The sequence below is a fragment of the Dromiciops gliroides genome, chromosome 1 (assembly GCF_019393635.1).
Source record: "Dromiciops gliroides isolate mDroGli1 chromosome 1, mDroGli1.pri, whole genome shotgun sequence".
Classification (NCBI taxonomy): domain Eukaryota; kingdom Metazoa; phylum Chordata; class Mammalia; order Microbiotheria; family Microbiotheriidae; genus Dromiciops; species Dromiciops gliroides.
The window spans coordinates 253,994,935-254,017,476 of record NC_057861.1 but is presented as its reverse complement, the minus strand read 5'-3'; the positions used below and the strand labels follow the sequence as shown (position 1 = coordinate 254,017,476).

General features: G+C 37.1%; 1 protein-coding gene across 2 annotated transcripts in view; it reads right to left on the bottom strand.

Annotated features, from left to right (window-relative positions):
* SPIDR (scaffold protein involved in DNA repair) overlaps positions 1 to 22,542 on the bottom strand; it is a 591,441-nt gene that overhangs the window by 391,492 nt on the left and 177,407 nt on the right. For both annotated transcript variants that reach the window (XM_043963245.1, XM_043963251.1), the window contains exon 7: positions 19,283 to 19,383. In XM_043963245.1, the coding sequence (XP_043819180.1) occupies positions 19,283 to 19,383 (101 nt within the window). The remainder of the gene's footprint in view (positions 1 to 19,282; positions 19,384 to 22,542) is intronic.

The window sequence follows — 22,542 nt, the reverse complement described above, 5'->3', positions numbered from 1 at the left end:
AACTTGTCCCCTTCCAAACATCAACAAATCCTGCTAGGTCAGAGTTATCCTAATTGGGATCACCACAATCTGGTACATTATCCAATAATTCCCTGTCTAAAGGTAAATTATCATTGGAAGTATACCTTTTCAAGAGATTCATCAGTTATTCTGCTTACATTCTAACTCCAAAAACTCTATGAAAATTCTAAAATCATAATAAAGACACATAAATAACAGCACGTTAGTCTTTAAGGAAAATCAGCAGACAAAAACCTATACTGCACGATATACTTTCAAAGAGGGGGTTCTCTACAGCTATTATTTATTCAGCCAGAGAGGGCTGATCAACAAGGCCTCAACTGTGATTACACAGTCTGTTTTTCAATGTGCTTACTTCCTTATTCCTCATTGCTTATGGAAGCATGACAGACCAAACACTAAACTACAAACAGATTTTTTTTCATTGTGTACTTATGTTCAGTATTTTTGGCTCAAAGGAGGCCTTTGACAAAATGGTACTTCAAATTACAAGGAAGAATAAGAAGGTGGAGAATTCATTTTAATTTAAAAACTGGCAGGAAGGAGTGCAATGAGTTCATGAATTCATCAATGTTTTAAAAAGTAAATGTGTTAGAATACTGTATCACACCAAAAAAGAAAAAGGGGTGGGGGGGACGACTATTTTACTATTCTCCTTACTAATATTAAACTATAATAACCTAAAGCTTTTAGATGTTCTCTAACTCATCTCACTCAATTACTAAACACTTATTAAATACCTACTATGTGTCAGGTACTATGCTAAGCACTGAGGTACAAAGAAAGGTAAAAAGACAGTCCCTATTCTCAAGGAGTTCATAAACTAATAGGGGGAGATAAAATGCAGACAGCTGTGGATAAACAAGATACATTGCTATTTTTGTGATTGTTGTTCAGTCAAGGTCTGACTCTTTGTGATCCTGTGAACTATGTTGTCCATGGTGTTTTCTTGTCAAAGATACCGGAGTGATTTGCCATTTCCTTTGCCAGTGGATTAAGACAAACAGAGGTTAAATGACTTGTCCAGGGTCATACAGCTCTGAGGCCGGATTTAAACTCAGCAAAATGAGTCTTCTTGACTTCAGGCCCAACACTCTATCTATTGCGCTACCTAGCTGCCTCAAACAAAATATAGACAAGATAAATTGCAAATAACCAACATAAGGAAGTCACTGGAATTAAAGGGGAAGAAGGAAAGGTATCTTCTAGTAAGTGGGATTTTATTGGGGCCTTGAAGGGCCCAGGAAAGCCAAGAGGCAAAATTACACATTTTTAAATGAAAACTGACTCCACAGAACAGCACTCCTACATCACAGTAAGCACTTTGCCTGGCTTTATTTATTAAGTGTTCTAAAAAAACATTCATAGGAATTGAAACTAAATAATCTTATATTGTCCCTGTTGTTTACACTAGCTGGAAGTTCCACATTCTCTCCTATATGAACAAACATTTAGCTAGACTCAAATAACAATACTGGAAATGCTATCAGTTTCGGATGAAGTGTCAGAAGTAGATAACACCGCAGAAGCAGCAAGTTGAACCCCATTTATTATAAGGATACAAACCCCTAGAAAGGGGATATAACTCACCCACTGTCACTTAGTAAGTTATGTTAGCCATCAGTTAAATTAAACCATTAGGTTGGGGTCCAATCAATGGAGCTCTACCCAACTACCCACCAGTATGTTCCAGTGAATGATGAGTAGGGTTTCTTCTACTATGTAAAAATGAGGCATTTTACTACCTAATTTTCAGGCCTATATCCTTTTGTCCAAACTATGAATGGTGTTACTGGCTTCTTTCTAAAAATCTTTCCTACATACCTCTCTGAATATTAGTTTTCACATCAATAAAATGAACAAACATTGAAATCCTAAGATCTGATGAAACCAAGACTATATTTGGGCAGCTAGATAATCTAGGATAGAGTGCTGGGCCTGAAGTCAGGAAGATTCATCTTCTTGAGTTCAAATCCAGTCTCAGATACTTACTAGCTGGGTGACCCTGAGCAAGGCACTTAACGCTGTTTGCCTCAGTTTCCTCATCTATAAAATGAAATGTTGAAGGAAATGGTAAAGCACGCCTGTATCTCTGCCAAGAAAACACCAAATGGGGTCACAAAGTGTCAGACTTGACTGAAAAATGATTGAGAGGCTCTATATGTTCAATCAAAAGAAAAAAGTGACTTGTACGTAAAGTTAGATACATTAAGGTAACAGTTATAATAATAATAATAATAATAGTTTTTATATAGTATTTTAAGGTTTGCAAAATGCTTTAAAATTTTTCTCATTTTATCCTTAAAACAACTCTGGGAGGTAAGTGCTATTATCATTCCCATTCTACATATGGGGAAACTAAGTCAAAGAGGTAAGTTGACCTATTTAGTGTCACATAGATAATAAGTTTCTGAGGTCAGATTTGAATTCATATTTCCCTAACTTGAGGTCTAGTGATCTATTCTCTGCTCCACCTAGCTGCCAAGAAAGATTAACCAAACCATCAGGGCTCAAGAAATTGCCACTTCTGGGGCAGCTAGATGGCACAGTGGATAGAGCACTGGCCCTGGATTCAGGAGGACCTGAGTTCAAATCCGGCCTCAAACACTTAACACTTATTAGCTGTGTGACCCTGGGCAAGTCACTTAACCCCAATTGCCCCACCCACCCACACACATACACAAAAGAAATTGCCACTTCTACAATAAGAATTACAGATGAGAAAGTAAGAAACTGTGTGGAATTATTGTGAAATTTTTAATGTAGTACTATATTTAAGGTTATACTATTTTGTGACATTCTGAATTTAACGTATCATTAATATTTTGACTTATTCAGTCATTTCAGTCATGCCTGACTCTTTGATTTCTCATCAAAGATACTGGAGTGGTTTTCCATTTCCTTCTCCAGTTAATTTTTTATATGAGGAACTGAGGAAAACAGGGCTAAGTGACCAGCCCAGGGTCACACAGCTAATAAGTGTCTGAGGCCAGATTTGAATTCAGGAAGATGAGTCTTCCTGACTTCAGGCCCAGCACTCTGTGCACTGTGCCACCTTCACTGCTCTCTTTTGACATTAATATTTGATTAATATTTATCATCACTATGCTGCTGGCTCTCATATTTACTTCCCCAGCCCTAATCTAGCTCCTAACCTCCAGTCTTACATCTCTAACTGCTGACTTGGCATTTCAAACTGCATGTCCCATAGACAGCTTAAATTCAGCATGTCCAAAACTGAACTCATTATCTTTCCATCAAAATCCACCCCTCTTCATAACTTCCCTGTTACTGTGGAAGGCACCTTTGTCCGACCACTCACTTAAGCTCACAATCTAGTTGTCATTCTTGACTCTTCACTCTCTCTCAACCCCATAACCAATTCATTTGTTAATTCTGTCCTTTCTACCTATGCAACATCACACACACACACACACACACACACACACACACACACACACACACACACACACACACACACACACACACACACACACACACCCCTTTCTCTCCTCAGACACTGCCACCATCCTAGTAAAGGTCCTCATTCTGAATTATTGCAATAGCTTACTGGTTGGTCTCCCTTCCTTAAGTCTCTCCAGTTCACCTTCTACTCAACTATCAGATTGATCTTCCTAAAATGTAGGTCTGACCATATCACTCCCTATTCAATAAACTGTGTTTCTCTGTTACCTCCAGGGTCAAATATATAACCCTATGTTTTGGGGGCAGCTAGGTGGTGCAGTGGATAAAGCACCGGCCCTGGATTCAGGAGGACCTGAGTTCAAATTCAGTCTCAGACACTTGATGCTTACTAGCTGTATGATCCTGGGCAAGTCACTTAACCCTCATTGCCCCACAAAAACAAAACAAAACAAAACAATAAAACCCTATGTTTGGCTTTTAAAGCCCTTCATAATCTGGCCTCTTCCTAACTTTCCTGTGTCCTTATATCTTACTATCCCCCACAAACTATGTAATCCAATGACACTGGCTGCCTTGCTGTTCCTGTCTCACCAAACACTGAGTCAAATTTACAAAAATACAATTCATTCCCCAATTGATAAATGGCCAAAGGATAGGAACAGTCAGTTTTCAGACAAAGAAATCAAAGCCATCTATAATCATAAGAAAAAATGTTCTAAATCACTATTGATCAGAGAAATACAAATTAAAAACAACTCTGAGGTACCACCTCACACTTATCAGATTGACTAATATGACAAAAAAGGAAAATGATAAATGTTGCAGGGGATTTGGGAAAACTGGGACACTAATGCACTGTTGGTGGAATTGTGAACTGATCCACCATGCTGGAGAGAAATTTGGAACCATGCCCAAAGGGCTATAAAAATGTGCATATCCTTTGATCCAGCAATACCACTACTAGGTTTATATCCCAAAGACATCCAAAAAAAAAAAAAAAGAGGAAAGGACTTTTTATACAAAAATGTTTATAGCAGCTCTTTTTGTGGTGGCTAAGAATTGGAAATGAAAGAGATGCCCATCAATTGGGGAATGGCTAAACAAGCTGTGGTATATGATTGCAATGGAATATTACTATGTGATGATTTCAGAAAGACTTACATGAACTGATGTAAAGTGAACAGAACCAGGAGAATGTTGTGCATAGTAACAGCAATACTGTAAGATGAAGAACTGTGAATGACTTAACTATTCTCAGCAATACAATGATCCAAGACAATCCCAAAAGACTAATGGTGAAGCATACTATCCACCTCCGGAGAAAGAAATGATATTGATGAAACACAGACTGTAGCATGCTATTTTTCACTTCCTTTCATTTTTTTCTTTTATTTGACTCTTCTTATACAAAATGACTAATATGGAAATGGTTTTTTTGGGGGGGGGGCGGGGCAATGGGGGTTAAGTGACTTGCCCAGGGTCACACAGCTAGTAAGTGTCAAGTGTCTGAGGCCGGATTTGAACTCAGGTACTCCTGAATCCAGGGCCAGTGCTTTATCCACTGTGCCACCTAGCCGCCCCCTTGGAAATGTTTTACACAACTGCACATGTATAGTCTATATGTGATTGCTTACCACCTCAGGAAGAAGGGAAGGGAAGGGAAGGAGGGAAGCAGGGAACTCAAAAGGGAGGGAATTTGGAACTCAAAAGTTTAAATAAAAATGTTTATTTAAAAAAAAAATCTTAGTAGTTTCTCTCTAACCCTACTCCCCAATTCACCCTTTCTATATCTTGTTTGTACATGATTGTTTGCAGCTTGTCTCCCTCATTAGACTACAAACTCCTTAAAAGCAGGGATTATTATTATTATTATTATTATTATTATTTGGCCTTTCTTTGTGTTGCCAGTGTTTACCACAATGCCCAGCAAATATTAGGTTCTCAGTAAATACTACCTGACTGACTGATTTTATTAGTAGTAATGACATAGAAACATTTTAGTTTCTCCCTTAGTTGTGTGATTTTAAATAGTCTGCTGCATTTTCAAATACGATTTTATTTTTAAATCCAGGGGCCAATTTTTTTTGCAGTGGAATATTATCACTGAAGTGTTTGTTCAGAGGCTGTTTAATAATGTGTTGATGACGTTTGAGAGCTTGGACTCCATGACCTCTAAGGTCCTTCCAAATTTAAGATTCTGTGAAATGACTTTTCCCAACTAATAATGGAACTCAATTAAAAAAACAACAACGACAAAACACATTAACTCAAATTTGATGGCATACATCTACTGCCTCTGACCAGACTTGGTCCATAAAGGCAAAGGCTCTAAACTAAACTCTCTATCTTCTACAGGGTCTAGCACAGTGTTCTGCACACACAAGGTAGTTACGGATAGATTGGTTGGTTGGTTGGTTGGTTGACTGACTGACTGAATGACTGGAGTCTGAGTGGAATATAATTGGAACCAGAAACCCACAGAGGGGTAGCCTTACTTCAATGAAAATCATGCAAACAAAGGCTGCAAGGACAGGATGAGCGAAGTTCCTTCAGCGTACTCTCCCTAACTGGAAATCTCTCCTGAGAGATGTAAAGGATAGCAAGACTGGGCTTGAATTGTGACAGCAGCTTCTTTAAGAAGAGACTGTGCATAAAGTCCCATAATCTCTTGTTTTAAAGAAAAGGGGGGAAAAAACTGAGCTGAGGAATAAGTAACCCTAGCTTGGTAGGAAAAAAAAATGCTGTTGTTCAGTCATTTCAGTTGTGTCCAACTCTTTCCAATCCCTTTTGGATTTTCTTGGTAAAGATATTGGAGTGGTTTGCCATTTCCTTTTCCAGTGGATCCATTTTGTCAGGTAATCGGAGGTTAAGTGACTTGCCCAGGGTCACATAGAAAGGAAGAGTCTAAGGCTCAATTTGAACTCAGGTTTTCCTGATTCCAGGCCCAGTGCTCTATCCACTGAGCCACCAGCTGCCTCAGAGAGGCATAATCAATTCAATTCAATAAACCTTTACTAAGCACAATATATAAATTTTTTACATTGTGGCAAGATGCCAGAGTAACAGTGAACTATGTTGGAAGGAAAAATAATAAGCAATTTAGAAAGCCAAAGGAAACTCTGCCTTGCCAATGACAGTGACCTTTATGAAGGCCAAAAGCAAGATTTGCAACATATAGATAATATGTGTCATTAACAGTGGCTAAATTCAACTCCATAAATATAATGTTTTGCCAAACCACATACAGAGTCCTCCAAGAAGTAAGCTCAGATGGTTAAGCCTACTATGGTAACTTTGCAGTCTTATTTCTGGAAAAAATTTTAAAACCCTAAGGCTTAAAGAAAATGATCCCAAAATATTGTTACACTGTTGCACCAACACTTTTTAAATTATCCATAGTGTTGAGGGAAAGGGAAAGCCTAGATAAATGAAATCTATAGTTCATCCAAAAGAATTGTCCAATAGCATCGAACTCCTCACCCTGGAGGCCTTAAAACTAAGAGCACATAAAAAAATAGACAGCGCTTCCTAGGACTTAGAAATGGAAGAAAACTTAGAGACTGGTATATGACGCTTCTCTCACATCCTCTACAAAACATTTTCTGGAGGTGTTAACAAGGAGTTAAATAGCTTAACATGAAGGGGAAAAGTAAAGAGAGAGAGAAGCAAGAGAGCTAGATGACCCTATAAAATGGATCATTTAGCCCCATGAATAATCAAGAATTGGCTATTATATCACCCTTAGTCTAGTTGTTTAAACTCTTTAATTATTCCCAATAAAAAGGTGAAATGCTTTGATAGTCTAATAACTTCTAAGGATGAACTCTTCACACCTCTGCTAATTTACTATTAAAAAGGTCATTCAGAATCACAAATATCCAGGATATGGAGTCATAGCCTTGTATTCTATAGGCCTAATATGATGCCCAGCTTTCTGACTTTAATGATCCTGGTGATCATGTGCTAACAGTTCATTTGACCTCTTCTCCTCCAAAGCCACCAAGAAACAACTTAAACATTGGATGCATCCAGACTTGGTATTACAGAGAGTAAAATCCAAGCTTGAATCCGGTAATTGGTTTTCTGGCTTTATTGGTCAGAGAGAAGCTGGAGATGTTCCAGAGGCAGCACATTTGACCCCAGGGAAAAGAGGAAGCAAGAAGAGGAACTAAACTAAACCCTCTCCTGCCAAAACAGCACTGAAAAACTCCAAAGAAGTTATAATCGGCCTTCCCTTAACTGGAACAAAGGATGTGTTAGATAAGTCAGTGGGGCCTAAAGACAACTGTAGGAACAGACACAAAATGGCTGTTTTAATAAGCAAAATAAAGGGGAGGGGGGATTTTAGACTAGAAATTCAACAGTTTTTCCTCATCCCCTATTTCATTCTCCCTTCTTACATCTGAACTAATTAGCAGTTGGAGCTTTTTTTTAAAAATGGGAAAAATTATAGTTCAACACAAAAGTTATAATGGAAATTCAGGCATTTACTACAGCCAAAAAAAAAATTCTTTTTCTTTTAAAATTTTATTTGGAAAAAAAACAAACATATAATCAGAGGTGAAGCTGTCCCCATCAGGGAGGTTCAAACTCCACCCTCTGTGGGGCTTTAACAATCATTTTGCAAGGAAACAAACTACTGTTTTATTATTTACCAAAGCAAGCTAGTTAGTTAATGATCAGCATGGCATTTTCCACTCCTAGTTACCCTTTAATTCAAACTAAAAAACACTGCATCAGAAAAATCAGTATGGGCATTTTTAGATCCTCCAATCCAGGAGGTATTATTTAACTCTGAGCTTTTCTTCCCCTCACTCCTCAATTTCTATGCAGAAAAACCAGATCACCAGAGCATGGCTTCTCCTACTTCATTCACAGAAGGGGTAACTTTAGAACAAGACTATTGCCGGCAATTCAAAGCAGCTCAGAAGAATTCCCTGGCATCTGCTATGAAAGTAGGCATGGGGCCAAACATATCCTGATTCCCTGAAAAGACCTGCGGGGGAATTCAAGCTTTGCAGTTCTGAACTACAGGGACTGAACTACTACATTAAAGAAATCACCACTCCCTACAAGGAATTTAAATAGATAGATGTATTTTACACACACACACACACACACACACACACACACACACACACACACACACACACACACACACACACTCTCTCTCTCTCTCTCTCTCTCTCTCTCTCTCTCTCTCTCTCTCTCTCATTCATGTTTTCATAGACAGTTGTTTCTGTCATGTCTGACTCTTGGTGACCCAATCTGGGATTTTCTTAGCAAAGGTACTGGAGTTGTTTGCCATTTCCTTCTTCCAACTCATTTTATAGGTGAGAAAACAGGAAAATAGGGTTAAATTACTTGCCTGGGGTCATATAGTTATGGAAATACACATATGTATATGTGTGTATATATAGAGAAATATATGTGTATAGAAATGTATATGCATATAAGTAGAAATATATGTGTATGTACATATAGAAATAGGCAGCTAGGTGGTACTGGGCTGGGCCTGCAGTCAAGAAGACTCATCTTCCTGAGTTCAAATCTGGCTCAAACACTTACTAGCTGAGTGATCCAGGGCAAGTCACATAAGCCTGTTAGCTTCCATTTCCTCATCTGTAAAATGAACTGGAGAAGGAAATGGTAAACCACTCTAGTATCTTTGCCAAGAAAACCCCAAAGAGTTGAACATGACTGAAACAACTAAACAACAACAAAAATATAAAGAAATACATATAGAGGGGCAGCTGGGTGGTGCAGTGGTATAGAGTGCCGGTCCTGGAGTTGGGAGGACCTGAGTTCGGGTTTGGCCTCAGACACTTGACACTTGCTGGCTGTGTGACCCTGGGCAAGTTGCTTGGCCCCAATTGCCTCACCAAAAAAAAAAAAGAAAAAAAGAAAAAGAAAAGAAATACATATAGAAATCCATTTCTGTGAATATAAATATATGTAGAAATATATACAGAAAGAAATATGTGCATACATATATATAGAGAGAGAGAGAGAAATGTGTTTAGACATAGATATTGCTATAGCTCTATATGTCTAAATATGTCATAGCAATATTATCCTAATTTTATAGTTGAGGAAACTGAAGTTCAAAGCAATTTGATAATTCATTCAGGGTCACAAAGCTAGTAAATGTACAAGTCAGGCCTCAAATCAAATGTCACCAATGCTGGATCTGAAATCAGAAGGGTCTGACTCAAATCCTGTTCCTGCTACTTGACAACCCATATAACTGTAGGTTTCAGTTTACCTCTTTCAGCCTCAGTTTCCTCATTTATAATAAAAATAAGACACTTGGGCTAGTTGATCTGGAAGGTTAGCACTAAATCTATAATCTTAAGTTATTATGAGAAAAGGAATTATTATAAGGAAGGAATAAGCATGCATATAAGCACCTACTATGTGTCAGGCACTATGCTTTGCAAATATTATTTCATTTGTTCCTCACAACAACACTGGGAAGTAGGTTCTATTATAATCCTCATTTTATTGATGAAGGAACTGAGGCAAACTGAGGTTATGTGACTTGCCCAGACACAGCTAGATTTGAACTCAGATCTTCCTGACTCCAGGCCCAGAGCTCTATGTACTGTACTATCCAGCTACCTCTATTACACCTTAAGACAGTTGTAAAGAGCTTCTGGTATAAACTTACCACAATTTGAAGAGGCAATAAAGGACCAAGATCTAACTATAGCCCCATTCTGTGGATTGAAAATAAAGAAGCTTTGGCTTGGTCCTACACAAAAGGTGCCAACATTATCTTAATCCCTAACCTAAACACATAGCTATTCTAGGATGGAATTAAAAGTATCATGTGCTCATTTGGGTTAAAACCACCACTTCTGTCGAAGTGTGGTTAATAAAGGGGCTTATCATTCATTCAAAAGATACTGATTAAGGGGCAGCTAGGTGGCACAGTGGATAGAGATAGAGTACTGGCCCTGGATTCAGGAGGACCTGAGTTCAAATCTGGCCTCAGACTTACTAGCTGTGTGACCCTGGGCAAGTCACTTAACCCCAATTGCCTCACCCCCCCCTCCAAAAAAGATATTGATTAAGCACCTATAATATATAAATGACTGTTGGATAACACAACTTCATCTCTATCTTTCTGCTGTATTCCCAACTATTTTCTAGAACCCTATTCAAATTTGTTTCCTCCATGAAGGTAACCCTGATCTCCCAAGTCAAAAATGATTTTTCCTTCTTCAGAATTATTGTGGCATCTTTTAGCTCTTACATATATATATTCTTATCAAGTTCTATCTTATATTAGGAATTTTCTCTAGTAGCTCAGATACCTTAGACTATAAGCTTCCTGAGGACAGGTATTATCTAATGCCTCTAAGTATATCTCAGGATGAATAATGGATGCTTTATTGAATGAGTCAGCTTTTCCACTATTTATCCAAAAGGATGCATTTTAATATGTGACAAAGGACAAGGAGTTTATTTCATGGATTATCATGGGTTTTTCTATTCATCTTGATAGGAATGCTATTAAGTAGAAGAAAAAAAAAAGGTCCAGATTCACAGAATCCGTGAGAGCTGGTAAGTACCACAGTGGCCATCTAGTCCATACACAAAAGGAACATCCACTATAGCACATCCCCAAACTGGTCATGCAGACCATGCTTAGAAACCTTGGAGGGAGGACCTACTAGCTCTCAAGACAGCCCATCCCACTCTGGGCCACCTCTGTCGAATACAATTTGATTTCTTTTATCAAGTTTTGATCATTCTTTTTACAAGCAATTTTATTAAATTCCTTTAATACTTTTTTTGTTCTTTAGTCCTCCACTTACTCCCAAGAAATAAATCCCATATTTTTTGCATTGTTCTCTGTTATTGAGTTCAAATATTTTTTTGCTTTCCTCCAACCTTCTAAGCTACATTTTTATCATTTAAAACAAAAGAAATGATGGAAGCATTTTCAATGAATTGCAACATAATTTACTTCTTATTCTAATATACATATATATTACTGAAGAAAAGACTACTGTACTGCATTTATATATTAGTCTAAAATTTTATTTTGAATGATGTATAAAATATTTCTGGTTTATTGAAGAAATGAGAAATATAAATACATAATCAGTTATCTTCATTGAGTGAGGTTCTTTAAAGAACACACTGCTTCAGTTGAAACCCCATTAAGCTACTCTCTTATGGTCCTGACAAAAACATTTTAAAACTATTGAGAGGAATGTAAAGAAAGGGGAAGGCAATAAGCATTTAGATAGTGCTTAATATGTGCCAGGCCCTGTACTGAGCCCCACTGCCTCTTTTTCTTTTCTTTCTTTTCCTTTCTTCTTTTTTCTTTTCTTTTCTTTTCTTTTCTTTTTTTTTTTTTTTGCGCGGTGCAAATGGGGTTAAGTGACTTGCCCAGGGTCACACAGCTAGTAAGTGTCAAGTGTCTGAAGCTGGATTTGAACTCAGGTCCTCCTGAATCCAGGGCCGGTGCTCTATCCACTGTGCCACCTAGCTGCCCCCTTTCTTTTCTTTTAACAAATATTTTCTCACTATATCCTCACAACTCTGTGAGGTAGATGTTGTTATTATTCCCAATTTACAGATAAGAAAACAGAAGTTAAGTAAGTTGCCAAGGGTCATATAGCTAGGAAGTGTCTGAATCCAAATCTGAATTCAGGACTTCCTGTACCATCTAGCTGAGCAAAGACTACTAGTTGAACATCTACTGATTTGGGTCCCAAAGGGTAGAATTTAATCGAATAGGTAGCATTTCAAAATTCTCAAGGACAGAATCTGACTGACAGAGAACATTAATAGAGGGATAAATCCAAATCTCTGTTAAACATAATACCACGCCGAATAAAAACAAAACAAAACCCTAAACCACCCATCATATGACACAAAAAGCTAGGAACTCTTGTCCTGAAAAGAATCTCTATGCTATTAGCAGTCTGAGTGAGAAAAATAAAAATCAGAGATAAGCCTTCTTAGGACTGCAGGAAGTGATACTGTAGTTTGTTGGTTTTCGTTTAGGAACATACATACCCTGTGAAGGATATATTAGGTATTATCTCTAATTTATAATAGGAAACTGAGGCTTGAGAGGTTTGGGGAGACTTGCCCATGGTCACACAGCTTGTAAGCATCAGAGATGGGGTCTGCACAAGTTCTCCTGCCTTTAAGTCCAGCTCTCTAATCATGTCACAATATCCCTCTACAGCTTAGATAAGAACTAGCATTCATATAAAGCTTCAAGGTTTGTAAAGCACTTTGCAGATTATGGTGTCATCTCTTCCAACAACCCTGGAGGGTAGGTGTCCTATTTTGCAGATGAGGAATGTCAACCTGACAAATAAGAACTGGGAACTGACTAGGACTGGGGGAGGTGGGGAAGGTAGGTTATAGAAGCAGTGACAATAATATGGAAGCACCACTTGGCTACTATCAAGCAATAAAATGCAAAGATTAATAACTCTCCTTAAGCCATCCCAACAACTTGGGTTTTAAAACTACTCTAGGGGCAGCTAGATGGTACAGTGGATAGAGCACCGGCCCTGGAGTCAGGAGTACCTGAGTTCAAATCCGGCCTCAGACACTTAACACTTACTAGCTGTGTGACCCTGGGCAAGTCACTTAACCCCGACTGCCTCACTAAAAACAAAACAAAACAAAACAAAACAAACTACTCTAAAACTTTCAAAAGTATTTTCAAGGGGCAGCTAGGTGGTGCAGTAGATAGGGCACCGGCCCTGGATTCAGGAGGACCTGAGTTCAAATCCAATCTCAAATACTTAACACTTACTAGCTGTGTGACCCTGGGCAAGTCACTTAACCCCAATTGCCTCACCAAAAAAAAAAAGTATTCTCAAGTTTACCAGGTAAGAGCTATGAAAAACACAAGGCTCAGACAAAACAAGTTACAAAAAAGCTACAGCTCAATAGCAAAGGCAGCCTTGACTAGAGAAAGGGATACTGAATAACTTTTCTAATTTGGAAGGAAAGTTTTACATCTGTAGTGATCATGACTCCATCATTTTATCTCCTTGCATCATATCTGGCAATTTTCTCAGCCTGGCAAGCCTGCAATCTGAGGGGGTCAGAAACAGAGAGGGCATCTGTTCCAGAGTTTGGTGCCCAGTTTTCTGTCTGGAAAAGTAACAAACAAAAAAACAAAACAAAACAAAAACCCCAACAACTCACAAAGAAACAATGTGCAATAAAATGCGGCACCAAAAGAATTAGAGAGGCGGTGGATATAATTTTGTAAAAGTCATGGTAGGAAGAGTGAGGAAACAATTACTTAAGGAAAAAGGACATAAGGAAATTAAATTTGAGGAAGAGAGTGGAATGAAGGATAGCTCAAATCCAGAGTTATTTTCAGTCAGCTTTGGGTTTTGTTAAAGGTCTATTTTAGATTAATAATTGGCAGTTACTCTGACAAACCCAAGGCTGAAGTGAGCACTTTAATAAGGAAAACCAGACCGTTTTAATCCAAAGAGGTGCCTGGGTAGGCCACCCCCAAAGTAAGAGAAATATCCGTAGTCAGGATGACTTTGTAAAATGGACGAGAATTTTTCTCCATGAGATGGCTTTTAGATTATCTACTCACAAATTTGTCCTGCGATCTTTTGAAGTTCAGAATGATAAGGATGAAAGTATAATAAGGGCACATGCCAAAAGGGAGACCTCACAATTCTCAATTCCAGTTAAGCCCCATGGCATCATATTTTGTAATACCTAGATGATTTTTTAAAAGACTGCTTTTGTATATATGGGGCTGTCAATTCTGAGCTAAAAATTCAGCATGAAGAAATTTTTGGTATGCTTTTAAAATTTATCTGGTTTGGACAACCTTACAGGAAAATTCAAATAGTCCCAGAGAAAAGAGATTCCCTCTTTCCTTAGACATTTAGATAAAACTTACATCTACAAAAAAAATAACTAACCCCCCAAAAAGGGGCTTTTAACCTGGGATCCTTTGTGAGTCTATGAAAAAATTTCAAGAGGTCTGTGAACTTGCATAGGAAATTATATATGTGTATATGTATGTATGAATATATGTGTGTATATACACATATGTATACATATATGTAGATATATATAAACAATCTATTTCATTTCCTTTGTAATCCTAAGGATGATATTTTATACACTTAAAAACATTAATCTGAGGAGTCTCTACGCTTCACTAGACTGCCATAGGGGTCTATGAAACATAAGAATTCTTGCCCTGAAAAGAATCTCTGTGCTATTAGCAGTTTGAATTAAAATAAAATAAAATAAAAAAGATAAGCCTTCTTAGGATTACAGGATGTGATATTATAGTTTATTGGTTTTCATTTAGGAACATACATGGCTATTTTTAGTTTATGATTCTTGATATCCAAAGCATTGTGAAAATACTTGTCCCAGCTGTTCCTAAGCAGATGCCAAAGAGTAAAGAACTAAGAAGCACAACTAATGTCCCTAGAACTTAAGTCATGCCTCAACCCTATGTTTTCATTTCTTTCATCTGGATTTGACACAAATACAATCAAATGAAAACTCATTGGAGATACTATCTAGAGACTTGTTTTTATCTTAAGACAATCAAGTATCTCGGTCTTGGAAATTATTCTCCCCCTGACTCACACCCAATTTAGCTTCCCCACCACCACCCAGTCAGAAACTAGGGAAGAAAGAAAATGAAATGGTTTCTCAATAGATAGCAAAGAGATACTATCATGGAAAATAAACTAAAAAAATCTGGGAAGTGGGTGGGACCTGTTCCAAGGTGACTGACAAAACAAGGTGTGCCTTTGTCATTGCCCCAGAGGAAAAGAAGACACAGGAGAATGGGCTTTGATTATTAAGAGTGCCTCTGGGTGGTAAAAACAAAGGGAAAAAAAAATTTTTTTCAAATAAAAGAAGAAACAAATTGACATCCAAGAAACAAAAATGTTCAGATTTCTTTTTTTTTTTTAAGGTAGAAAATATTACTGGAGAAAGGTCACTTGTGTATTATATTACATTAAATGAATATGTGTTTTTTTCATTACCAGAGAACTGAATAATTGTAAAAAGATGAAAAGGACCAAAAAGGGTGGGGGTGGGGGGTGGGGGGAGAAACCAAACCATCCCTCCCATTGAGGGATTACAACATACAAGAAATGGCTTAATTTTGTAAACCATAATGTCTCATGCTTTGGAGGACATAAATAAGGAAAGATTGGGTGGGACAAGTACACTTCACAAGAACGTCAACAATAACCCAAAAAAGGTGTGGTTCATATAATAATCACTTGGTCCCTAAAATCCTCTTGTAAGCTTGTTAGAAAAGGGGTATGCTGTGAGTGGATTTATTTATGTGCTCAGTCAATTATATTAATCCATGATTGTGATGAAGAAAAGACATTTCTGTGTCATAAAGACTAGAGAGCAAAGAGGGAGGGTTCAAATGTCATACCTAATCTAAAAATGATAGACTTATATTGTATCAGAACTATCATTTCATGTGACGGTGAAACAAGGCTCAAAAGGAGTTATTTGTGACCTTCATTGAGATCTTTGGTTATGTATGAATACATCACTGAAAATCAGAATAGTAGAAAACAAGTATCTTGAGTGTGGGCTATATATGTGTATATGTAATTTTATGTAATTAGTAGTTAATATTTATTATTAGAACATTATTCTTCAAACCATAATTTTAGTATATATTTTGAGAAAACATATAAGAAATGCTTCTTCATTCATTTATCATCTTCTATTTTTAAATCGTGAACTCCTCCAACAAACCATAAAGAAATAAATATATATGAAATGAAAGAAATTCTATTCCAGCTTAATATAGAATCAGAACCAAATACATGCCTGTTTTTAATGTGAGAGATTTAAATGATCGTACTTTTCCAACAATTATACTAGTCCAGTCTCGCAGAATCTCTTGGCCTGTTTGCTGTTCCCTGAACTCTACATTCCATATCCTGACTCTGCCTCTGAAGACATTGTCCCCTTACCCCCATAGCTGGAATATTCTCCCTTCTCTATGGAGACTGGAGACATTCTCCCTCTTCTTGCTTTCCCTTCACCCATCTCTCTCTCTTGATCCTTTCAGTCTCAGACCCCTATTAGGGCAGGCAGCAATCTCCCCCATTAATTTCACTTCTTTCACAATATTATCATATATTCACATTTGTAATCAGCTATTTCATATAGATATGTCCTTTCTCCTCAAATAAATGGTCAACTCTATGAAGCATATCTTTTTCTCTTGTATTCTTCATACCATCTACAGAAAGTAGAGTGAGGTGCACACTACGGTCACTCAATAATAGTTAAGGATTAATACAATAGCTTTTTTGGGCTATTATGCATTTGATAATTATGTTGCATACCATACCCACCATAATAATCCAACCCATTCCCACTTTGGCTATACTATTTTTCAAGGAAATTGGTTGATAAACATTTAAGCAAACCAATGTTTGGGGGAATTCTTACAAACTGAAATCCTTTTCCTATTCTACTCAGTTAAACAACAGCCCTTTTCTTACTGAACACTTCTACTCAAAGCTACAGAAGACATTATAAGAACTTTGGAATTTCCTGTCTTTCTGGTACAGTGAACTATGCCGAGTTAGGACTGGGACATTTATAAAGATAATGGTAGAAAATTAGTAATGTCCAGTGTAGCTAAGAAAAGAATAACTGCCCCCTCCAATGGAAGGTAAACTTTGCTTGACAGTATGCATATCAGATGAAATAGTCATGATTTATCCAGCCATTGCTTGTAACCCAGCCAGAGATTTGTTTTTACAGCACCACAAAGAATTCTAGTTGCTCAGAATTAGAAGTACCTTCATAGGTCTTTTAGTTACACCAATTTTTTTTAAATTCTGAATTTAATATATACAAATATAATCACTACTTCCATATACAAAGGTTTTACAAGACTGCAGGCTTGCTGATCTGACCACATGAGTTTTAATTAGAAAGGGATGAAGAGGAAGAAAATTATCCCCCATCTTTTTGCTAAGCCAGATATCAGAGAAAGTGTGTGTATGTGTGCATATATGCATATATATGTATAAATGAATGATACAGGGAAAATAACAATATCAATGGAGAAATAGGCGTCATTATATAAAAGAAGCCTAGTCTTAGTAATTATAGACTCTTGTCCACATAAGTGTGCACTGCATGAGTAATAAAAAAGAAAATGAGATGTCTTTAAGACTTGATTGGCAGGGCAGGTAGGTGGCGCAGTGGATAAAGCACCAGCCCTGGATTCAGGAAGACCTGAGTTCAAATCCGACCTCAGACACTTCACCCTTACTAGGCGTGCGATCCTAGGCAAGTCACTTAACCCCTGTTGCCCCCCAAAAAAACGTCGTATTGTTCTGGTTGACATTTTATCAATTATAAGACTAAAGCCTCAATAATCAGACTTATTTTTATACTCAGGACACAATTTTCCTGGCTTAAAAATTAGCATCAGATAAAATGGACTTGAAAATGAAATGAGTTAACATCATAATTTGTAAAATTCAACACTTGGCAAGGGGCAGCTAGGTGGCACAGTGGATAAAGCACCGGCCCGGGATTCAGGAGGACCTGAGTTCAAATCCAGCTTCAGACACTTGACACTTCCTAGCTGTGTGACCCTGGGCAAATCACTTAACCCCAATTGCCCCACCCCCCAAAAAAAGTAAAATAAAAAATTCAACACTTGGCAAAGAAAGAGATAGACAACTAAATAAAACAGGTGTCTCAGACAGCGAGACAGGTACCCGATGGCATGTACCTGACTCAAGGAAGATCCCCATCATGCACACTTCCCAAAGAACATAGATATTCTTGAGTGTATAGGTCATTGTAAAGTGTGACTGATTATTTAATTTAGAAGTATAAGCCTATAATATGACTATGTTTTACATGATATCACATGTATGATTGATATCAAATTACTTGCTTCTCAGTGGGTTGGGGAAGAGCATGTGGGAGGAAGGGAATATGGAACTCAAAAAACCCCCCTTAAAATAAACAAATAATAAATCAAAGGGTTTTTTGTTTGTTTGTTTGTTTTTTTAAGTACAAGCCTATAGTGGGGATTCTAGATGAAAATATTCCAATAGAGGAAATTTGTTTTAAGTTAGCAGGAACTTGGCTTTAGAGGGATTCAAAATTAAGAAAGATCTTTCAAAGAGATATAATTGGGGTCATGTACTTAGGCAAACAATGTCAAGAGGAGGGCTAAGAACTCCTACAAAAGGGATTCTTAACCTTTTTTGGTGTCTTGGACCCATTTGGCAGTCTGGGAAAGGCCACAGACCCCTTCTCAGAATAATATATTTAAATGTATGAAATAAAATACAAAAGAAACTGATCATATTGAAATACAGCAATCAAAATAAAAAACAAATTCACATATTCCAGGTCAAGATTCTCTAACCCAGAGAAATGACCCTAGTGTGAAAGAGTTGCTACCTCTCCCCCCAAGTTCAAATGGAAGAGTAGAGAAAGTATTGTTCAAGAAAGGAACTACTTTGAGTCCAGGAAAATGTATATGCATTCAGTGTTGAAGAGTTAGTGAAAATAGGTTCTACTCTATAAATATCATAGAAAGGTTTTCAAAATCAGATTTTAAAAAAGTATATAAAAAATTTCTGTGGCTTTAAGGTTCTGTTTGATCTTAAGAGTATGGATTCATATGCTTGGCAAATTTTATTAGAGTATAATTGAAACTTAAGGGAAAAATAACCCACTTACAAAGTATATTATGTTTAGTCAATAATGCAATTTAAAGGTCCACATAAGTTCATCTGGTAATTTCCCAGCAAATATTTATTTATATGAGTTTTACCTGGAAGTGCTTTGTTGGAAGAAGCACTCTGATGCCTCCAAAAAGTTATGGCAGACCGCTCTCTGTTCTGTAATCGAGTTAACCTTTCTGCTAGGCCTCCCCTATTGAGAGAAAATTTTTTTTAAATTAGCCAAGAATTAGTATGTCATATGACAAAGGGGTAAACTATACAACAAGAGCAATTTTTCTACCTTTAAGTCAAATGTTTAAACCTTGTAAGTATCCTATCATAGAATTCTCAGAGCTCTCTCTAATAGAGAGTATTGGCTCTGATTGGCATGGATTTCTAGAGGAAACAAAAAGAGGAAATATAAACCTTTATTTCTGTTGTGTTGGGTAATTATAACTCCAAGTTTAATCAATCTGTTAACAAGCATTTATTGAGCATCTACTATACGCCAATCACTGTGATACGTTCTGGGCATTCAGAGACAAAAATGAAACAGCTCCTCATGTAGAGGAACTGAAATTTTATCAGAAGAAATAATTTGTATGTTTTCAGGTTAATGGAGAATATATATACAATTGATAAGGAGATACTTGTATCAACAGAAAAATAATAGCAGTGTTTCAAGTACAAAAAAAGACAAAATGCAAGGATGCTCCTTACTCCTACCATTATTTGATATAACCATAGAAGCACCACAGTAAGAAGAAATGAAAATAAATGCAGAGGCAAATGTATCACCAAAGATAAGACAAAATAGACCCCATCTACATACAACATGAAGGTCTATTTAGAAAATACAAGTGAATCAGCAAAGAAAATAAGACAATAACTTCAGTAAGTTAGCAGGATACAAAATAGATCCACAAAAAATCATGAGGATTTCTATACAGTACCAATAAAAACCAAGAAGAAATAAGACAAATTCTAATCAGAGTAATTACAAAAAGCATAAAATATCTGGAAGTACTCTACCAAGACATATGGATCATATGTAAATACAACTACAAAACACACTCGATAGAAATAAAAGGAGATTTGACTAATTGTTTGTATTTTGGTTGTGCCAATATGGTAAAAAAAAAAATTACAGTAGCAGAATCCATTTATGAATGCAGTACTTAACCAATAATTTCCTAGGGATAATTTTATAGTAAATTCTGTGAAATATTTAAAAATTAATTTAGAAGAATAAAAGGTGTAAAATCAAAAGGGAAATAATGAGAAAAAGTACAAGTGAAAGGAGTATAGTATGAAACCTCAAACTATATTATAAAGTAGTAGCCAAGTGAACAAAAGTCTACGAGCTCTTACTTTGTATCAGGCATTGTACTAAGTGCTGGAGATACAAAGAAAGGCAAAAATAATCCCTATATTCAAGGAAGTCACAATCTAGTGGGGAAGTTAAGGTGCAAACAGTTGTGCACTAACAAGAAATATAAAGGATAAATTGGAGATAATTTCAGAGGGAAGGAATTACTATTGAGGAGGCCTAGGGAAGGCTTCTTGGAAAAGTTAGGATTCAAGCTGAGACGTGTAGGAAGCTATAGAAGCCAGGAGGCAGACAGAAGGAAGGAGAGAATTTCAAGCATGATGGACATTCAGTGAAAATGTATGGGGTTGGGAGACAAAGTATCTTGTTTCAGGAACAGAAAGGAGGCCAGAGTCACTGGATTTTCAATTCCTAGGAGGTGTAAGACATCAAGTCATGTCAAGATGCATTTATTAAGTGCTGGCTATAGGTCAGACACTTTGCTAAGAGCTGGGAATGCAAATACAAGCAGAAAGTAAGATATCTCTCTAATGGGGAAAGGTGACACATAAAGGTTACCCCAAGTGAGGACATGGTAGTGAAAGTCTGCAGAGTCAGGAAAGAATGAAGATATGGCTGGCCTGAACATTCTCCTTAAAATGGAGTTCCTGGGAAGAACTGGACAATCAAAAGAAAGGGTCACAGGGGCAGAGAGGACTTCCAGTATGAGAAATCCAGAGGTGGACCGAACTTTCAAGGTGAGGAGATGTCTATGGAAAGAAAAAGAAAGTCCAGAGAGTCAGGAGTAAGACTGAAAAGGTAGGAAAGAGTCAGACTATAAAGAGCTTTCAATCAATCAATAAACATTTATTAAGAAGCTAGTATGTGTGAGGTACTGTGCTAAGCCTTGGAGATACTAAAAGAGACAAAAAGACAGCCTGGGCCCTCAATGAGGACAATATGATGAGGGAGGCAAGATGCAAAGAAATATATAGAAAACTAGAAACGTATAGGATAAATAGGACAGAGGGAAAGTACTAGAGTTAAGAAGGGTTGAGAAAGGCTTTTTATAACATATGGGATTGTAGATGAACCTTAAAGGAAGCCAGGGAAATCCATAGATGAAATTGAGGAGGGAGAGCATTTCCAGGCACGGAGAATAGCCAGAGAAAATACCTGGAGCATTGCTATTCCTGGAAGAGCAAGGACAGTGTCAATGGATTGAAGAGTACACGTTTGGGATTGGAGTGTAAAGGTAGGAGGGGAATAGGTTATAAAGGGCTTTTTATGCCAAACAGCATTTTGTACTTGATACTGAAGGTGATACGGAGCCACTGGAATTTACTGAGTAGGGAAGTGGTTGGATCTGCACTTTTAGAAAAATCACTTTGATGGCTATAAAAGCCAAATGCAGAATTTTATATTTGATCATGGAGGTAATAGTTTATTCAATAGTAACCATCAAAGCTATCTGGCATTGCTAAAAAGCAAAAACAAACAAAAAAAAATAGGAAAGATCTTTAGAACAGACAAGATAAGCAAAAAAACCCCGGAGTCATTCCCCAAAAGTTAAGTGGTTTAAGGATCTGAACCAAATTTTCAGAAGAAATTCAAATTGTAAATGACCACATGAAAACATACTTCAAATCATTACTAACAAGAGAAATACAAATTAAAATAACTGAGGTTTCACTGCACCCTATGTCAAATGGCAAAGGTGACAAAAGAAGGGAAAATTCAATGTTGGAAAAGGTGTGATAAAATACAGAGAGTGGTGGAGCTAGAAAGTGATCTGGACATAAATGTGTAATTCTCTAAGAAAAGTGACTCCACTGTCCATACTCTTTGACTCAGGGATTTCACCATGGGGGTGACAGCCAAAGGAAATCAAAGACTTCTAAACAATATATTCCAAAATATTCATATCAGCATTGCTATTGATAAAGGAATTGTTAGGAAAAATAACATATAACTATTGTTGTTTAGTCATTTTAGTTGAATCTGACTGTGACCTAATCTGGGGTTTTCTTGGCAACGATGCTGTAGCTGTTTGCCATTTCC